This window comes from Hippopotamus amphibius, chromosome 4 (assembly GCF_030028045.1).
Source record: "Hippopotamus amphibius kiboko isolate mHipAmp2 chromosome 4, mHipAmp2.hap2, whole genome shotgun sequence".
NCBI lineage: Eukaryota > Metazoa > Chordata > Mammalia > Artiodactyla > Hippopotamidae > Hippopotamus > Hippopotamus amphibius.
Genome location: NC_080189.1, coordinates 112,429,640 through 112,448,392, shown reverse-complemented (window position 1 = coordinate 112,448,392; position 18,753 = coordinate 112,429,640). Strand labels below are relative to the sequence as shown.

At 42.8% G+C, this 18,753-nt stretch overlaps 1 protein-coding gene across 4 annotated transcripts in view; it reads left to right on the top strand.

Annotated features, from left to right (window-relative positions):
* SFMBT2 (Scm like with four mbt domains 2) overlaps positions 1 to 18,753 on the top strand; it is a 204,512-nt gene that overhangs the window by 113,654 nt on the left and 72,105 nt on the right. For all 4 annotated transcript variants that reach the window (XM_057733183.1, XM_057733185.1, XM_057733182.1 and 1 more), the window contains one exon: positions 1,184 to 1,281. In XM_057733183.1, coding sequence (XP_057589166.1) covers positions 1,184 to 1,281 — 98 coding nt within the window. The remainder of the gene's footprint in view (positions 1 to 1,183; positions 1,282 to 18,753) is intronic.

Here is an 18,753-nt window from a genome sequence, read left to right as displayed (position 1 = left end):
TACATAAAAGGCTAGAAGAATTGTAGACAACATACACAAGTAGTGCCTGTCCTGTCATGAGTTATCCTTTATGTGACGTGGTGTGTCTGACGATGAGTGGCGGTGGGCAGTGCTCTGGTAACTTGGCTCCTCCTGGCAGCATCGCTTTCTACCATCATTGTGATGGTCTGAAAAGACTAAATAAACTGCTAACACACAGGCGCTTCGAGCTCAAGGTGAGTTCAGAAGTTACGAGCATCAGAATATACGGCCGCCTGCTAAAAAGCAGACATGCAAGAAATTAAAAATATAGCCCCAAAGGCTTAACGTTGCCTTTTAACTGTGCTTAAATTCATATTCATACCCTCACTGTCTGTCTGAAGTAGCCTGGGTTGATATAGGGAAGGTATAAACATATCTACTCCAAGTGAGTGCTTTTGCAAATCCTATTTTGATAAGGTCTTAAATCTGTTGAGATCAGATCATAAAATTCCCCTGCAGTTTCAGCAATCGGGACAAACAGTGCTCAACGATTTTGTTCTTTTAATTTTGTGTTCGGACAGTGTAACCTTCTTTCGTAAATCCCTTCCCCCCACCCCTCCGCCGCCCCCTCCCCGCCACCGTCTGGGGGAAAACACAGGCAACATGTGATATGTTAGCAGCGTTTTAAGTGTAAATATTAAACTTAGTGGGTCAATTTTAATTTACCTTTTCATGATTTCCTGACTTCAACGCAGACTATTTTTAGCATAGGAGAGCTTAGAGATTGAGTGAAAAATAGGCTGTGATAACTGAAAACGCCAGACAAGAGTCTTTTCTAGTTGAGAAATTTAACAGATAATAAGCTCTTCATTGGCGGCGGTTACTTTGCAGGTGATGTATGGAGTTCGGGGCAGAGGATGGATGAAGATGTGGTTAATGTGATTTATACCATTAAATTACGCACAGAATGCACGCAGATATTCCCTGAAGAAGAGCCCTATTAAGTTTATTCTTCATTTCTGATCGCAGAATCCCAAGTTGCTGTTTAACTTCAGGAAATCTCTTTAGCAGGTGGCCTTTTATGGCGGGCAGGGTGTGAATTCTCGCGGTCGCTGCGCCTGCCGAGTTATTATGAAATCCTGCGAAGATAAAAATCCAAGAAAGAACCACCCAGTAGAACATTTCAGCCCTTAAACTCTTATGTGATTTGCTGTTGATACAGAAATCTATCCTTTGAAGACGGACTCAGAATGGAAATGTGCTCTGGAGAAATCCCTCATTGATGCTACTAAGTTTCCTCTTCCGATGGAAGTGTTTAAGGTAAGACATCAGCTCAGAGCAGTTTGTCTCCTCTTTTCTAGAATAAACCATGTAAAATGTTGCCCGCCTCAAATCACTCCCTGCTATTTAAAAAGCTGCCTTCTTGGCCAGTGTTCCTTTTAAATGTTTGGAATGTTATCTGTTCCACTTTGCTCTGTTTTGTAATCTTCCCAAATACCCGTGTTCCAAGATAACATTTAAAATCTTTTATTAAATAATTAATAAGGATATTATAAAATAATTTGAGTCATGAAATTTTTTTTCAGGTTTACAGTTTTTTTTTCTTCATCTTGTATTATTATAGAAATCTCATTTTCACCCTCTCACTCCTTATCAATGGAACAAAAGAAAATAGAGCAAGTCTGTGATATTTGCTTGGTAAAAATGATAGGAAACGATGCTTCTCTTGATGACACGAGAAACTCACATGAGCATCTGTTGGGTATGAGGCCTTCTTCTAACAGACGATGAAAGAAACGTACCACGACTGAAACAGATCACCTAGTTCTTAACACTTAAAATTATGCTTAAAATTTATATGATGTAGAATATTAAGTTCTGGGCAGGAGTGATCCTTCCAGGAACAGGGTCTCAGAAAACGGTCTCTTCCTGTTTGGAGCTCACGTAGGTGGGAAACAGCTCCACGTGGACTATTCGCTGAGAGATTTGTGGACGGGCTTGTGATGGGCCCACATAAACCTGCTTTTCAGTTCCGAGCAGGCATGTTTCTGCAGGGCCATAGAGGTTTCCTGTGGAAAATGAAATTAAAACGGTGTTAGCTACTGCCCGCAGCAAGCGTGTGAGGCTCGGGCTGGGGTGCAGGCTTCCTGGACTTCATTTACGCTGAAGTCGCTGCTCAGAACCTTCACCCGTTGGGGCAAATCACCTGCACAGATGTTCAGCACTTTTCTCATTGGCAGCATTGGACTTAAAAGACCCCTTCTGGAAGCAATTATTATCAGCCGTGATCATGACACTGATCTCCCAACATAATCTTGGGATTTTTGTTTGTTTGTTTATCTGTTTGTTTGTTTTGCTAAGTGACCAGATACTTCTTTTCCCTCTCCCTTTCCTCCTTCCCTCCGCCCCTCCCTTCCTTCCTTCCCTGATAACATCTTCCCCCTGCAAAAGAATAAAAATTAAGAAAAAGAGCATTTAATCGTCTGTGAACTTGCTCCACCGCCTTTTCTCGAGCCTCTCACTTGACCTCTGTAGCTGGTGTCCACTCCCTTCCCCCAGTGGCCTTGGTGATATTTAAAAAAATTTTTTTATTGAAGTATAGTTGATTTACAGTGTTGTGTTAGTCTCAGGTGTAGAGCAAAGTGATTTCAGTGATATATATGTATATATATATGTATCCCTTTTCAGATTCTTTTTTATAAGATATTGAATGTATGTAGTTCCCTGTGCTATACAGTAGCACCTTGTTGGTTATCTATTTTATATATAGTAGTGTGTATCTGTTAGTCCCCAACTCTGAATTTATCCCTCTCCCCCTTTCCCCTTTGGTAGCCATAAGTTTGTTTTCTATGTCTGTGAGTCTGTTTCTGTTTTGTAAATAAATTTGTATCATTTTTTTAAAGATGCCACGTACAAGTGCTATCATACGATATTTGTCTTTCTCTGTCTGACTTATTTCACTTCGTATGATAATCTCTAGGTCCATCCATGTTGCTGCAAATGCCGTTATTAAATGGCTGAGTAGTATTCCATTGTATGTGTAGAAATGTGAAGGGGGTGTGTGTGTGTGTCTTATCCGTTCATCTGTCTATGAGCACTTAGGTTGCTTTCCTAGCAATATTTTAAATGTAGCAATCTGATCACGTTCCTTGCCCTTGAAAAAATAATTTTTATTTCATAATAGATTATGACTATAATTTGGAATATAATATACACATACATTTGAAATACACACGTGAGGAGTTCACAGAGTGATATAGTGGAAATACAAATTCCTCCACCCCCACCCCCCTCACCCCTGCCCCAGTCTACATGCGGGAGGGAGCTCATCTTTTAGCATCTCTCATCCCTGACCTTCCCCCATGTCTTTCCTGGCTCTGGATTACCAGCTCCCTAACTTTGGTGTTAACCATTTCCTTGCCTCTCCTTGTCGTGTTACTACCTGTGTATGTTTTCCTTAATGTTACATGACACTTTTGACGACATGAGAAGCAAGACCAGCCCTGATTTTTTTTAGAATATTTATTTGTTTGTTTGTTTGTTTACTTATGTATTTTTAGCTGTGTTGGGTCTTTGTTGCTGTGCAAGCAGGAGCTACTCTTCATTGTGGTGTGCGGAATTCTCAGTGTGGTGGCTTCTCTTGTTGCGGAGCCCCAGAGCACTTGGACTTCAGTAGTTGTGGCACACGGGCTTAGTTGCTCTGCGGCATGTGAGATCTTCCCGGGCCAGGGATCAAACCTGTGTCCCCTGCGTTGGCAGGTGGATTCTTAACCACTGCACCACGAGTGGAAGTCCCCAGCCCTGATTGTTTGTGGAGAGGGCGTTTTCCTGCTGTCCAGAGAGGAGGACGGCTGGGCAGTGCCTGGGTCCTGAGCTGGCCTCACTTCCCCACAGTTTGCAGGGGAGCTGAGTGGGCACAGTCCTGAGCTAATCTGAGGGAATTGGTGGGGTCACTGGCAAACTGTAGCCTGAACTCCGGGTACTGGACCTCCCTTAGGAATGCCACCGGGAATCCTTTGGTTTACATTCTCTGCTTGTCTGGCTCCGGTTTTCAGAACAGACCAAGCACAGCCTTTCTGTGCAGTGACTCGAACGCTCTCATCTGCTCTGGTCAGCGGGGCCTCGATGGGGGACTGGGACCTTCTTCAGTGTGTGGTCAGGACGCGCCAGGTGTCCTTAACGATTTGGATCCGGCTTACTCTGGCATTTTGTCCTCAGGTTACAAAGATGCGAAAACAGAGCAAAGCATCTTAGCACTGGCAGCCTGCTCTGCTCTCACCTTGAGTGACTGTGAAAGAGTCCTGATTCTGTCCTCACGCTTCTCTGATGTTTGGGTATAGAATTCTAGGCCAGCTGTCTCTTTTCCCAAGAATTTGGAGGTATCGCTCCATTTTTCCTTTTCTCCCTTAGGCATCTTATGTTCTCTTTTTCTCTGCTGTTCTGAAATTTCACAATGACAGGCCTTTGCAGGTGTCTGTTTCCATCCAGAATGCAAGGTACCCCAGGTGTCAGCAACTCATGCCTTTAATTTTGGGGATGCTTCTTCTAAAACGATGTCTTCCACCTCTCTTTCCTTTTTTATTTTCTTCATCTGTGACCGTGTGGATATGGTACTTCTGGGCTGGCTTTGTAGTTTTTTTTCTTCTTTTCATTTCAGTTTTTCTTTTCTTTGTTTTTAAAAATAAATTTATTTCTTTATTCATTTATTGGCTGCTTTGGGTCTTTGTTGCTGCGCATGGGCTTTATCTAGTTTCGGTGAGTGGGGGCTACTCTTCACTGCTGTGTGCAGGCTTCTCATTATGGTGGCTTCTCTTGTTGAGCACAGGCTCTAGGCGCTTGGACTTCAGTAGTTGCAGCACTCAGGCTCAGTAGTTGTGTTGCATGGGATTAATTGCTCCGTGGCACGTGGGATCTTCCTGGACCAGGGATGGAACCCACGTCCCCTGCATTGGCAGGCGAATTCTTAACCACTGCACCCCCAGGGAAGTCCCATTTCAATTTTTCATTTTCTCCTGTTTGCTCTACTCTCAGAGGTTTTCTCCACTCGTTTGTGCTGTTGTGTTTTTACGAGCACTTGTTTGGTGTTTTTTTCTTCGAATCCTCTGTTTATGGCCTCCTGTTCTTGCAGCCTGGAAGCATGACTTTATCTTGTTGGAAGTACTGATTTTTTAAAGTGTTTTTCTGCTGGAATAGTTTGTTTCTTCCACGTTGCTTTGGGTTTCTGTTTTTCTTGCTGGAAGTTTTCCTCAGGCATCTGAGAATCCTTGACTGTGTGCTCTTGAGTAACAGGGAGATTGGCAAGCTGAGGGCAGGACTAGCCTTGTAGGGGGACCTTCTTCGTGTGGGGGCTACTTCTTTTTATGATGGGTTTCCCTCTTTAGCTGATTTCCAAGGAGGAGAATTTCAACTTCCCACCTGGGGTTCAAGGTCCAACTGCCTGCATTCCAGGAGCCGAGTGGCAAGAAGAGGGCCCAGGGTTTCCGTGCTGAGTTTGTACATTCCTGCGTCCACAGACGAGGGACCACCTGCTTCATCCTCTTCAGAGGAGACTGGAGGACCACTGCTCTGTAGAGTTGGGGAGGAGAGGATGCCTGGGGTCCAACTGCTTCCTAGACGGCTCCCCATGCATCTTATTCTGTCACCTCCCATTCCCCCCCAGTTTCAGACAGACCTGCTGTTACTGGTTTCTGAGAAGGTTCTGCCCTCTTCATAGGGCTGGGTCTCAGCTTTTCTGCAGGAGGCTTCGGATTTGGCTCTGTTGAAAATGTTAAATGAGTTACATCTACAGTTTAGCTTCTATTCTTTAGTTTCTGTTCGAGTGGCTTTGTGTCTTTAAAATTCTGTACTGTAATTTTGGTCAGAATTTAGGAAGAGGTGAAATTAATGTGGGTTTTTACTCATCCGTCTTCATCTGGGACACCGCTTTTTTAAGTCTTGTAGCCTGGACTGTAGGGTAAAGCTCCCACATCTTTCATTCAATGAAACATAACTGCTTGGCTATACTCATACTCAGTAAATAATTTCTGAACCATGTGATCAATTCTTGAATGGACAAATGCATTTAACTCACTGATTTGAAATATTTTGAGTTTACATAGTTACAGATTAATTTGATACACAGACCTATATTTAGAAATATGAATTCTTACTATTTATACTATGAACGTATAAATATTAATAATCCTAATACATTTTTAACTAATAATTAACATACACATTCAGTGTTTATTGAGCAGCCACTGTCTACATAATGCTCTTGATCCGATTCCAGGGTTTCATAATTGCTTATATTTTCCTCCAAAATACAGTTGCCTCCTTCCCTCACTTTAATGTTTTTCTGTTAGAAATCAGACTATTATTTTTACGGAATACCTGAGAATTATCCTTGTTCTCAATATTTTGTTTATAATTAATAGTTGCTTTTTAAAAATTTTTTATTTTATATTTTTATTTTGTATTATTTTTATTTTATAGTTGGTTAACAATGTTGTGTTAGTTTCGGGTGTACAGCACAGTGATTCAGTTGTACATTTACATATATCCATTCTTTTTCTATTTACTTATTTATTTTATTTTATTTTATTGGCTACATTGGGTCTTCACTGCTGCACATGGGCTTTCTCTAGTTGTGACGAGTGGGGGCTACACTTCATTGTGGTGCAGGGGCTTCTCATTGTGGGGGCTTCTCTTGTTGTGGAATACAGGCTCTAGGCACATGGGCTTCAGTAGTTGTGGCATGTGGGCTCAGTAGTTGTGGCTCACGGGCTCTAGAGAACAGGCTTAGTAGTTGTGGCGCATGGACTTAGTTGTTCCACGGCATGTGGGATCATCCCAGACCAGGGATCGAACCCATGTTCCCTGCATTGGCAGGCAGATTCTTAACCACTGCGCCACCAGGGAAGCCCATATCCATTCTTTTTCAAATTCTTTTCCCACTTAGGTTATTATAAGAATATTGAGCGGAGTTCCCTGTGCTATACAGTACTTGCTTTTAAGAGGTGATACTGAATATTTTCTACTTTTCACAGGGCCTGCAGGATTCATGGAGTGTGCAGTTAATAAATAAAAATTGGCTGAATTGAAAATTCTGTGTTCTTAAAGCTTGTGAGACGCTTTTCTAAATGTTTTCTTTTATTTCAATTTGATAGACGAGAAAGGGGCAATTTTCTGAACCAGACTTTGTATGGAGTGAATATTTATACACTTAATTTTGAAATCCTGAGAACAAGCACTGTATTAGCTTCCTAAGGCTGTTGTAATAACATACCACAAACTGGGTAGCTGAAAAGAAGGGAAATTTATTCTGTCCTGGTTTCGGAGGCTAGAGGCAAACATCCAGGTGTCGGTAGGGCAGCAAGTGCCTTGGAAGGCTTTGAGGGAGAAATTGATCCGTGAGTCTATTCTCACTGCAGGGTTGCCTGGCATCATTGCCATTTCTTGGGCGTGACAGCTGACCTCCAGTCTCTACCTCCATCTCCATGTGGCCTTCTCGCCGTGTGTCTGTCCAAATTTCCTGTGTGGGGACACCAGTCATTCGATTTGGGCCTATGCTAAGGCAGTGTGACCACAGCTCCACTCAAATGCATCTGAGAGACCCTTCTTTCCAAATCAGGCCACATTCACAGTTTCTGGGTGGATATACCTTTTTTTTAGGGGATGCAAGCACATTTAATGTACATACAATAATTTAAGAAATCACACAGTATTCTCTACTGAGTAATTCCACTCACATGGAGGTAATTAAGTTCAGAGACATCGCATGGGGGCATGGGATGAGGTTCAAACTCTTACCCGTGGCTTCATTTTAATAAAAACAAGAGAGAAAATTTTCTGTCTCTCTCAAGTCTTCAGAAGTTTCGGTGAGTAATGTTCTCCTGCAGGGTCCAAAAATAGAACGTATGTGTGTTTTTCTCTATTGTCACTGTTTATTCATCACTGTTTCTCTGCAGGCAAACTTATTTCTGTTACTTTCATTGTGGTACAGTGTATATATCTTTGGATTCACCTGTGAATCGTCTTAGATGCGTGTTGTTACGGAGAATTGTCTAGTGCCACCAGACAGAAGTCAGCAGCTAAGCACATTTAATGGATGGAGATGAGCACTATTTCATAACAGTTCTTTTTTTTTTAATCATTTCACGCTTTAGATAAAATGGATATTTTGATGCAACGAATCTCGCTCGTGCTGCAGTGTTTGTCAATTTGAGGTGGTGTTCACATAACTGCATTAGTCTCTGTGTATCAATGCCTGTAAATGTAAACTGATAGTGTTAATATGCAGAATTCCTCATCTGTCATGAATACAAGCAGTCGTGGTGTAAAAACAAGCTTATAATTAGGACTCCTGCTGCTATTTGCCCTTGATTTGAGAGAACACTTTAAATGACTTTGGGATGCCATGTTTTACCGAGGGTTCTGACTTCCCTATTTGGAAAACGCAGATACATTTCAAAATGTATATTCAGAAGAAAAATAAGTAATGAATGAAAAGGAGGAAGCATTAAAGAATATTTTTTGTTATTGAAAAGTAAACAATGAAAATTTTTTTTCTGGAGAACCAGTCATTATTTAGACACCCGATAGATTTGCTAAGAAAAATCCATATATCAATACTAATTTATTTGGGAAGGATATTTAGTATATATTCCAGCACTGGCAATCAGCGAGGTCTCTCGCTGGCTTTCCTGTTTACTTACTCTGTTACCTTTGAAAGCCATCATATGATTAACTTATGACACATCCCAGCATCAAATAAAGTAAGATGCCCCCGTTTCAGTAAAAGCTTTTTACTTTTGTCTTCACAAAGGACTACTAGGGTGGGTTTCTCTCAGAGTTTGTTTCTGTCGTGAAAAATGAAGTTAATACAGGGCTGCTCTAGTTTTCTGGCCAAGGATTTCTTATACTGCTGCTTCAGTTCCTATTCAGTAAGTATTTACTAAAATATAAGGAGTGGATTTGAGGGAATTTAGTTAAGTTTAAAAAATAGGGCCAAGGGAGACTAGACAATAAAAATCTAAGTATAATGAGTGTAGTATTTCATGTGTGAGACACTCATAAGCCTTTTATAATTACTGCTACTTTTCATTTTCTGCCATTCTTGTGAATTGCAATCTACACTTGTGACCCCTCCTGTTTGCAAATGTGAAATTACAGAAGTTTCACTGACAACTCCTATGTACATCAAAAAGACCTGCAAATAAGAAACAGCAGTTCCTAATTTGCCAGGTAATTGAAATGCAGTACATTCCCCCTAGAGCACTAGAGACGCTCAGCCCAGGGAAGGCGGGTGCTCTTCAGCGCCCCTCATTCGTGACCACACCTTGTAAGTGCAAGGAAAGAACATTATTTGAAATGTCACCTAAATCCATTCTTCATTGTTACCCCTTAAAAAAGTGAAATTGTTTGAATACTTTTTTCATTCATTCTGTTAACAAAAAAAGTTTGAAACCTCAGTGTGATTGAAGCACCCAATAAGCTATTTAGAGATTTGCAGAAAAGTCGAGGGAACTCTAAATGAGGCATTGAGATGGGGCCCAGAAACCTTGTATGCCTTCTGTGTCAGGGCCCCCAGATCTGCCACCAGATTCAGTAATTCACCAGGACGCGAGGTTATAACGGTTATAATCACGGTTACGGTTTACTGTGGCAAAAGATAGACAGCAAACTCACCAAAGGGAATGAATGGGGTGAATTCTGGAAACCACCCCCTGCCACAATTCCAAGAGTCCTCTCCCAGGGAATTTGCACAGGACACCCTTAGTTCCACCCACAGTGTGTTGGACCAACATGTACTAGGGATGCTCACGAGAGACTCAGTGTCCAGGGCTGTCATGGGGGCCGGCCTTCTGGGTGCCCTTCACCTGGCACGTAACCATCTTCCAGACTCCCAGAGGAAAACTAGGGATGTCAGTATAAACCTTATGGTTGGTACAAACCGTGTAGGCACAGTGGACCACTCTTACATTTAGGGGAGATTTCATGTTTATCAGCCGTGTCCCCAGAGGCCAGCCAGGACCTGACCCTGGAAGCAGGCCTTTCTCAGGACTGCAGTCTCAGGCCTGCTATGTGTGTTGGTCCTTCACTGCACACCTCCATTCTGCCCCTTCGCATGGCATGTTGGCTCTCCTTTCTGATTCCATCCTGAGTTCAGTCACCCTTCAGTTTGTCCATTACCACTACCCTAGTGCAAGCTACCATCCTCCCTGGACTCTTGCCTTTGTTTCAGAATTTATTTCTGGGCTTGTTCTTCACTGACCCTCTACAGTTTGTTCTTCTGAGAGTAGCCAGATGGATTCTTTCGAAACAAAATTCAGATTGTGTCACTCCATTGTTTATGTGGCTTCTGATCTGACTCAGGTGTGAGGCTGGGGTCCCCAAGTGCTTTCTGAGCATCTCCGCTGTTCGAGGCCCTCATACCGCTCTGCTGCATCCACTGGCTTCCGGCTGTCCATCCAGCACACCACGATGCCCGTCCTCAGGCCTTTGCAGTGATGCTCTGTCTGCAACATGATCCCCGCCCAGAGCCTCAAGGCTTCTTCCCTTGCTTTCTTCAAGTTCCTGCTTAAAATAATAAAAAAAAAGCACCCTCACCTCCATCTCCCCAGCATCAGCCTGGTCGGCATTTGTCCCCCGATAATAGCCTGCATCAATTTGCTTTCTCTGTCTGCGTCTGCTCTGTTTCTTCTACCTGGAATGTACATTCCTTGAAAGCAGATTGTTTATTTTCATGACTGCTCCACCCAATGCCTTGAACAGTGCAGCCCATAGTAGTCACTCAATACATATTCTTGAGCAGGTTAGTGAAGAAATAAGTACAAATCTCAACTTAGAAAGATAAAAGCTCGGGAGAGGTCGTCAGTACCGCTTAAGTGAAGTAAGTCCCCAAAAGCGGTTCTGAAGAACAGGGATTCCTCTCCAACAGAGAGGAATCAAAAGGGTCGGTGGCTCCTGTTTGGTGGGTTCAGTACCAAGCTAAAAATACCCCAGATCAGTTCATGGCGAAGAGGAGGAAATACTTGAGAGCACCTAGAAGAAGATTAGGGATGAATTGAAATTAAGAAAGCATCTCAGCATAAAACCCCCAGGTTCTATGATATCTCATTGCAGGTGAACTTGCAGGGCCAGTGTTTGCATCTTGCTGGAAATGATCACAGGGTAGATGGGATATTGCCTCCCACTTGCTGCCTGTGGGTTTTTTCTTTTCAAAGCATCTGGCCCTATGATCTCTTGGGTCTTGAAAATAATGTAGTGTCAGGTGCTACGGTGTATAAATTGTTTCTTCTATAAACACAAAGATCAGTGGACACGCAGGGAGCTTAAGGAATGCCTAGAGGCAACGTGTTAGTTTAGGCACAGAGCTGGCCATAAGTGACGGGTTTCTGGCTTCTGGTCCCTCTGTTTTACCACTGTTGTGCATGCCTTCCTAATATCACACGCAATTCCTTGGATATGATTATAGCTGTGAACGGATGGGAGGCCGTAGGGAAGACCTGATGCTTCCGGGTTATTTCTGTTTCATTGGAGGCTGAGGAGAGAGATGTGATTTTCAGTGGGACACGTACACCCACGATGCTAGCTACGTTGCCTTCCATCGTTGCCTCCCTGGCCAATTCTTCGTCAATATCTGTGGCCAAGGCGGAACCGAGGTCATGATAACTGAGGCTTTTACTTCATGATAACTGAGGACTCACGGCAGGTATAAAGTGTATCTGGTCCAGTACTTGGATGAAGTACCCAGTCTCCTGATTTCCCCCCCTCCATAGCTCAGCTCCTGTTGTCTTTGACTTGGGTAGTAGTTGAAGGGATCCAGAATTCTATGTCTATAACTGATAGGCGTTTAAGGTGCCCTTGACGTCTGTCAATAAAGGGCTTCCACTAATGGCAAAACAGTAAGTTAAATCAGGCTTGGTTCCATCTCAGGCAACTCCTGTCTCACTTTCTACCTCACTCCCTGCTTTCCCCAAAAGTTCATGTTTAATAAATAGAGGGAAGGGGCTGCTGAGAGAAGGCTAATTGAGAAAAAGATGCTACATGTGGCCATTATTATATTTTTACACAAACACATAAGGGAAGACATTCCATGCACGTATTTCTTCTCTGTGAAGAGTGTCCAGGCTGTGCGCACAACACATGGAACATTCCACATCTGTTATTTCTTTAGCTCTTTTCAGCTTTGAATTACATACCTGTTGGTGCGTTTGTAGATTCAACCCTTAGGAGAAAACTCCTTGTCTATTTTTGCATCTGAGACCTAGGTTGCAGGCCAGAGAGAGAAGGTTAAGTGTGGCCAAGAGAGAAAAGCTTTGCTTTCTCATTCCATCTGGTCCAGCCAAAGGAGTAAGAAAGGGTGTGAGCCGTTGTTACCATAGATTGTCAGGTTGTGGTTTCTATGGTGACCGACGACTTCTTCCCTCATTCGCTGGGCAGCTAAATACAGCAACAATACAAGACCCGTAGCTGAGTTTGGCCTTCAGGGGCTGGGGTCCCTGGATTCTCCCAGAATTTGCTCGAGGCCCCCTCTGTAGGGACAGAACTTAATTTCTTAAGTATGGCATTCCCTGTCCCACCTGGCAGGGTGTCTGATACCAAATAATTTAGCAACAAGTGTTTGTGTGACACGTGGTTGCTCTTCCCTTTTCACCAACTGAAACCTCAGCGGTTTCTTTGAAAGAGAGTCTGTCTTAGACAGTCGGACATGTTGTGACCGGACTGGTGGCTTCACCGACCCCTGTGACCCTGCTGGTGTTGCTGACCTGACTTGTGAGTTTCTGCGCAGTGGTCGGACCCAGGCTGCCTTGACCTCAGGCTCCGGCCCCCACACCCAGGCCTGGGAGCCCAGGCTCTGCAGTCCCCTCCTTTGTCCTTCTCATCTGTTTAAAGACTCAGGAAGGTTTGTTAAACAGTCTCTCGGGGATGGTGAATCGCAGAGATGTTCAGTTTATGTCATGCCCATCCTTTGCCACTTAGAGAAACCAGAAGGAGGGGCTCATGTGTGTTATTTTTCACGTGCTCTGGATTCTTGAGCTGTAGCCATGCATTATAGAACTCAGAAAGCACCGTGAGCTCAGTGTGTTTTGTGCACATTGGGAAAAATCTTGTGAGACCTACTAAAGAGGGCAGCTTTGGTCCAGCAGTAAAGGTAACAATGAAAATTGCAAAGCCCCGGTGTATAAAGAGTTCACTCTCACGATAGCGTGATTGCAGGGCCCCCACGCCCCTGCCTGCAGTCTGCTGGATAGCGACTTGCTTTTAATTCTAAACACTAAGAATTTAAAAATAGAGTCCACTCTTGGTTACCTGTGCCGTGTGTTACCCTTCCCAAATGGCTTCTACTGGCCGCCGATCATCCCAGGCTCTTGCCAGTTCCTGGGGTTTCAGGGAAGGCAAGATAATATTCGCACAAACTTCATGTCATTGGTGTTGGGATACGCGGAGGGGGCATCAGTGTCTTATTTATGAAGCAGACACATTTCAAAGTGATTGTCGTGGCATATTTTAATTTTTTCCAGATTTTTTATGCTGCTCGCTGTTAGTTAGAATAATTTAGAATTGATTCTAATTCTTTCTTCTGTGGATGATTTGATGGTAAACAAGAGTATAGTGGTATGGAGGCAGGGTTTCTTTTTCCCTCCAAAAACACACAGATGATGGTGATGATGATGGTGATGATGATGATGATGATGATGGTGATGATGATAGTGATGATGATGATGGTGATGATGGTGATGATGATGATGATGATGGTGATGATGATGGTGATAATGATGATGGTGGTGGTGATGATGATGATGATGATGATGGTGATGATGATGATGATGGTGATGATGATGATGATGGTGATGATGATGATGGTGATGATGATGGTGATGATGATGATGATGATGGTGATGATGATGATGGTGATGATGATGATGATGGTGATGATGATGATGATGGTGATGATGATGATGATGATGATGATGATGATTTGTAGGCTGGGTCATGGGCTTCTGATCTCCATGGTTTCTTTCACGGACAGCCAGTTGTAAATTGCAGTATCTCAAGTAGGCAGACGAAGGTACAGAGAAGTTTAAGTTCATTCTGTTTTCAGAGGTTTAAGATCTAATGGAAGATGAGGACCACGTATGACAGGGGCTCTGGCTACTGAACCTTTCACAAATTCCCTCCTGCCTGAGAAAGGCCCCCTGGTGAGGAGGTCTGTGTGAGCTGCAAGTGTAAAGGAAAGTGGTTGGCACTTGCCCATCGGAAATCTTCTCCGCCTGTGGCAGAAAGAACACCGCTCAGACGAGTGTAAGCCCCTGTGTCTCAGTAGCTCCTGCCGTGTCTAGAAAGAGCAGGACACAGAGTCAACCTCGCCCATCTCCGACTCTTCATTCTCCCTCTGAAGGGACTCACGTGCGGGGAGGCAGTTCAGGGCCATCTTACTCCCATGACAACAGTTGAGTTGCATTTAGTGCTCTCGGTAGAAGGAGACACCCAGCAATAACTTTGTCAACCGCATCCTGGCAGTGGGGTGTGAGGCTGGGGGAAAGCTGACCCCCAGAGCCCCAGCTGTGGTTTTCTTTAGCCCACAGCCCTCAGGCTGGACACGTGGGGAGATACCGTAGCTCATTAGGAGAGAAGTAACTAAGCTTGAGAACAGACAGTGTAATCACAGTGTACCTGCAGCCGCAGAGTCAGCCTTGTTTTTTTCTCATAGTGATGCTGTCAGAAAGGTTGAATTTCTTGCCACTTACAATGCTTTTATGGTGCTAAGTACTAATGAAAGGGATTCGCGTTGTCCCGGTTGTTTTAAAACAACCAGTGTACCAGTTTTTGGACTTACTGTGGAAATAGTCTGGCTGTAATTGCCTGTTATAAATTCTTGTGGTTCGGGTTGAAGCATATGGTACTATGTTTTCTCATAACTATTTTTTAACTTGATTGAATGCAGGACTAGTTGATAAAATTGCTGTTTACAGCTGTAAGTAAAAAATGGAAACGCTTATTAGTGTTCAGCTTATAGGTTTTTTTATTACATTTTTGTTATAAATATTTCATTGCCTGAGTTTAATTCAGTGCAATGGAATTGAAATATAATGCTATTGATTTAATAAATGTTGGCATCCTGATGTCCATTTTTAGATGAAACTAATATAATGAGGGTAATTAATGAACATGTGAGCACTAGGTCTTTGGTAAAACAAAAAGAAACAGTATGATGAATTGCATTGGATTCTTTTTTTTTCGCATAACATAGCGTGCTGATATGAATGAAGGAATTAAAGCTAGGTCATTATATATCGATTTGAATGTAGCACTAATTAAAACCTTCCTTTGACTTTTCTGAAGCCTGTTCTTAGAAATTATGCAAATTAATTGAGGCCTTTGAAAAGATGCCTATGCCATGTTTGAGGTCCCCAGGACCAAAAAAACTGGCATGTTGGAACTGAAAAAATTATACTTTGCCATGTTTTTGTGTATGATACACTAAAAGATTTTAGTCCTTAAAAAAAAATGTAGAGGGATGCTGAATTGCATATTGGTTTTTCTGTCCATTTTTTCATATCAGCATAAGCAAAAAGAAAGAACCAGAGTATTCAAGACTGAGGCTCACATGGCCTCCACCGAAGGGAAATCCTCGAGCATTTGACCGTGGAACTCAGGCTGGAAGAATGTGGTTTCTGCACAGGGAAGGGGGCACAGCTTTTCTTACCTGAAAATCCTCACCAAGTGCAGCGTGATGGTGTTGTGTTAATTAGTTTGAACTCCCTCTCCCCTGTGCCACATTCTTCATATTTTTATATCATGTGGCGTGTATTTATCTAATGAAGCAGGGGTGGTAAGAAGCCTGAGCTGTCTGGGGAGTCTGGGATCGGCACACACTAGATTTTAAGAGCATAACCGGCGAAACTTCTGGCCTCTAAAGCACGTGGAGAGCAGTGGGTTAAAATCGAGAGGACATTTGGGAGATGCGTTGAACCTAAAAGGATCAAATGTTCCTTCTTCTTCCCTGTCTTCTGTCTCTGTTAGTAAGACACTTCACCTCCTTCTGTAGCTGAATACCCTGTCACTTACTGTTTCATGGAGAACCTCAGCGTTCACCCTGAGGCTCTGTCGCTCTGCCGGTGACCAGTATTAAGGCATCTCTGAGCTGTAGTGGTTCTTAAATAGCGATGCTTGATTCTGCCAGAATCAGGTTGTGCTTTTTTCCCAGGCCTGGCCGTCCCTCCAGAGGCACCTAGGGGGGACCAGTGTGTACCTGGGGAGGCTCTGAGGTTGTCAGAGGTCCTCTGTCTCGCAGGCGAATAAAGTGGGACAGCAGCCAGAACAGTGAAGGCAGAACGACCAGATACATCGTGTTTTGCCCAGACTTCTTTTTCTAGTGTTATAATTGCGTGTATCACATCTGTGTCATTTTCTAACTAAATTTCAAGCCTCTCAGTGTCAGGAACCACGTCCTTCTCTTTTTTTCTTCATTCAGTACGCAGGTTAGTGCTTAACAGAGTGCTGAAAATACCACTGGCGGGTTGAGATTCACGTGGACCTTGCAGCTGGGGACGCTTACTAGATGAACCACATGTATTAGGTGAACCTGTCTGGGTTGACGTTGATCATGTTATGAGAGACGGGTACTGATGACAGGTAACTTGTAGAGCATCGTAGGCATTTACTGCACACGTTTCTTAAATCTTTGTGGCTTAAGGAACCCAGAAGCAGTTAGTAAAAAAAAGAAATAATGGTTCATTGGTCGATAAAGACTGATTGACTGTATATAAACGTTGGGAGGTAATTTTAGTGCCAGAATTTTCTCTCTGACAGTTTTTTCATAAGCCATCGAAAAGTGCTGTGAATTGACAGCAGAAATTGGAGGTTTGCAGTAAGGGGTCAGTATTAATAGCTATCACTTTTGAACTTGGCAATAGCTGTCTTTGAAATAGCATCTTAGGCGCTTATAGGTTATACGGGCCTTATTTGTTTGTTTGTTTACCTTTAGCAATAGAAAACGAAAAGATCCGTTTTGGTCTTTGCTTCCCGGTCTGTGCCATAACCTGATAGCTGATCACGGACGACTAGGTGATCTGATGGTAGATCACGTTCTTAGCGTCAGACCACGTGGATTTGAGGCCTGGCTCCTCTCGTTAGCTGTCTGTCCTTGCGTGGGTAACTTAACCTCTCTGTGCCTTAGTTTCCTCTCTGTAAGATGGATCTTACCCCATAGCCTGTTGTGAGGGGGAAATAATAATGCAAGGAAAGTGCCCACAAGTATTTACAATATGCTCATTGCTGTTACTCTTTCTACCTGCTTAAATATTATAAACCAAGCCAAGCTACTTTTAGTGCAGTCAGCGTATCTTAGTAGGAGAGAGTGAAAGCTCGGTGGGTTCAGGAGAGAATAAAGCTGATGAAGTTGGTGCGGATTACGGAAGCTGATGTGTACATAATCTCTTTTACATTGTCATTCGACTGAAAATAAGGGTCCCCGAAGAGCGATTGTTAAGGTAGGCTGGTAAGACAGCCCTCTGATAAAATGAATGGTATTTTACTTCCAATCAATATAAAACTACTTAAGGACAAAAGTAAAATGTGTAGCCATGAATGTAGATGGCAATGACATTGCCAGTCTGTCTTAAGAGAAAGGAGTTTTTCTGTAAGCAATTTAACTGGACTCCAGTTCATTTGAATAAACGGTATTTCGTGAATGTGACAGGCGCATTTGTAAATGTCCTGAGGATTTAGTACTTACTCCTGATCTCAGGAATAACATCATTCTTGATCCAGTAATTGAGAGGTGTGAAGGATTCTCCAGGGCTTTGCAAAGGCCAAAATGTATCTTTCAACCCCCAGTGAATTTCCCATTCTCTCTCAGTAGATAATCAGTTTTGTGAATCATTTCAGGGGCCAGGAACTCTCTCTCAGTCTCTCAGTGCATGTACTCTGACTGCATTAACAGCCCGAAGTAAATGGTCTGGGAGTGATTACATTTGTTTTTCAATGAGAATATCTGTACCCTTTCTTAAATATGAATATGGATATACATTTATACACACGCAGTGCTCAGAAGGTCTGTGTATTGGCTTATTTGGAAATCAACTGGTGTTGAATTTTTTTATCGTAAAATCTCTGTATTTGTCAAGTGTGCCGAATGACTCCTTTTCCGTCTTAGATCAGACTTAAAATCCTCAATCTGGTATCTTAAGACCCAGTCTCCCTAACTAAATTTACTGTTCCACCTTCTCAGATTCTTTTCTTTGTCAATCTAAAGGCTCATGGTTTTTATATTCAGAATTAAGCTTCATTCCTTTATGTCCTTGGACTGCCATCATCGTGGTGGTTATGATTTTTAGATGGTACAAGTAAAAATAGTGTTTGTTCCAAGAGTATTTCTAAGCCTGGATCTTTTCCTTCTCCCATTTGACAAATGAAGTTTTTGTGTGTAATCTGTGCATTATCTGGTGGCCTGGTGTGTGGCACCCCAGTGGTTTCTAATGAATGCTTATTGAGTGAATGAATGAATGATAGAATGTAGAGTTGGAATGGATATCAAGAAATCATATAGTTTTCAATGTTTATCCAGCTGAATTCAATAATTATTTCTTGGTGTCTTTCTTGGATAAACTGTGTACATGAGAGAGTTTGGCATCAACTGGAAAGTGTTGCACATACCACATGTCTAACAGTCATGTGCTTTAAAGATCTCCAGGGGCTGAGGTTTCATGGGCAAGACCTTTTAGAAAATACTGCCCTTCCTCTCTAGTTAGAAGTTCTGGTATTACCATGAATGACATAAACATTCACGTAGCAGATTTATAA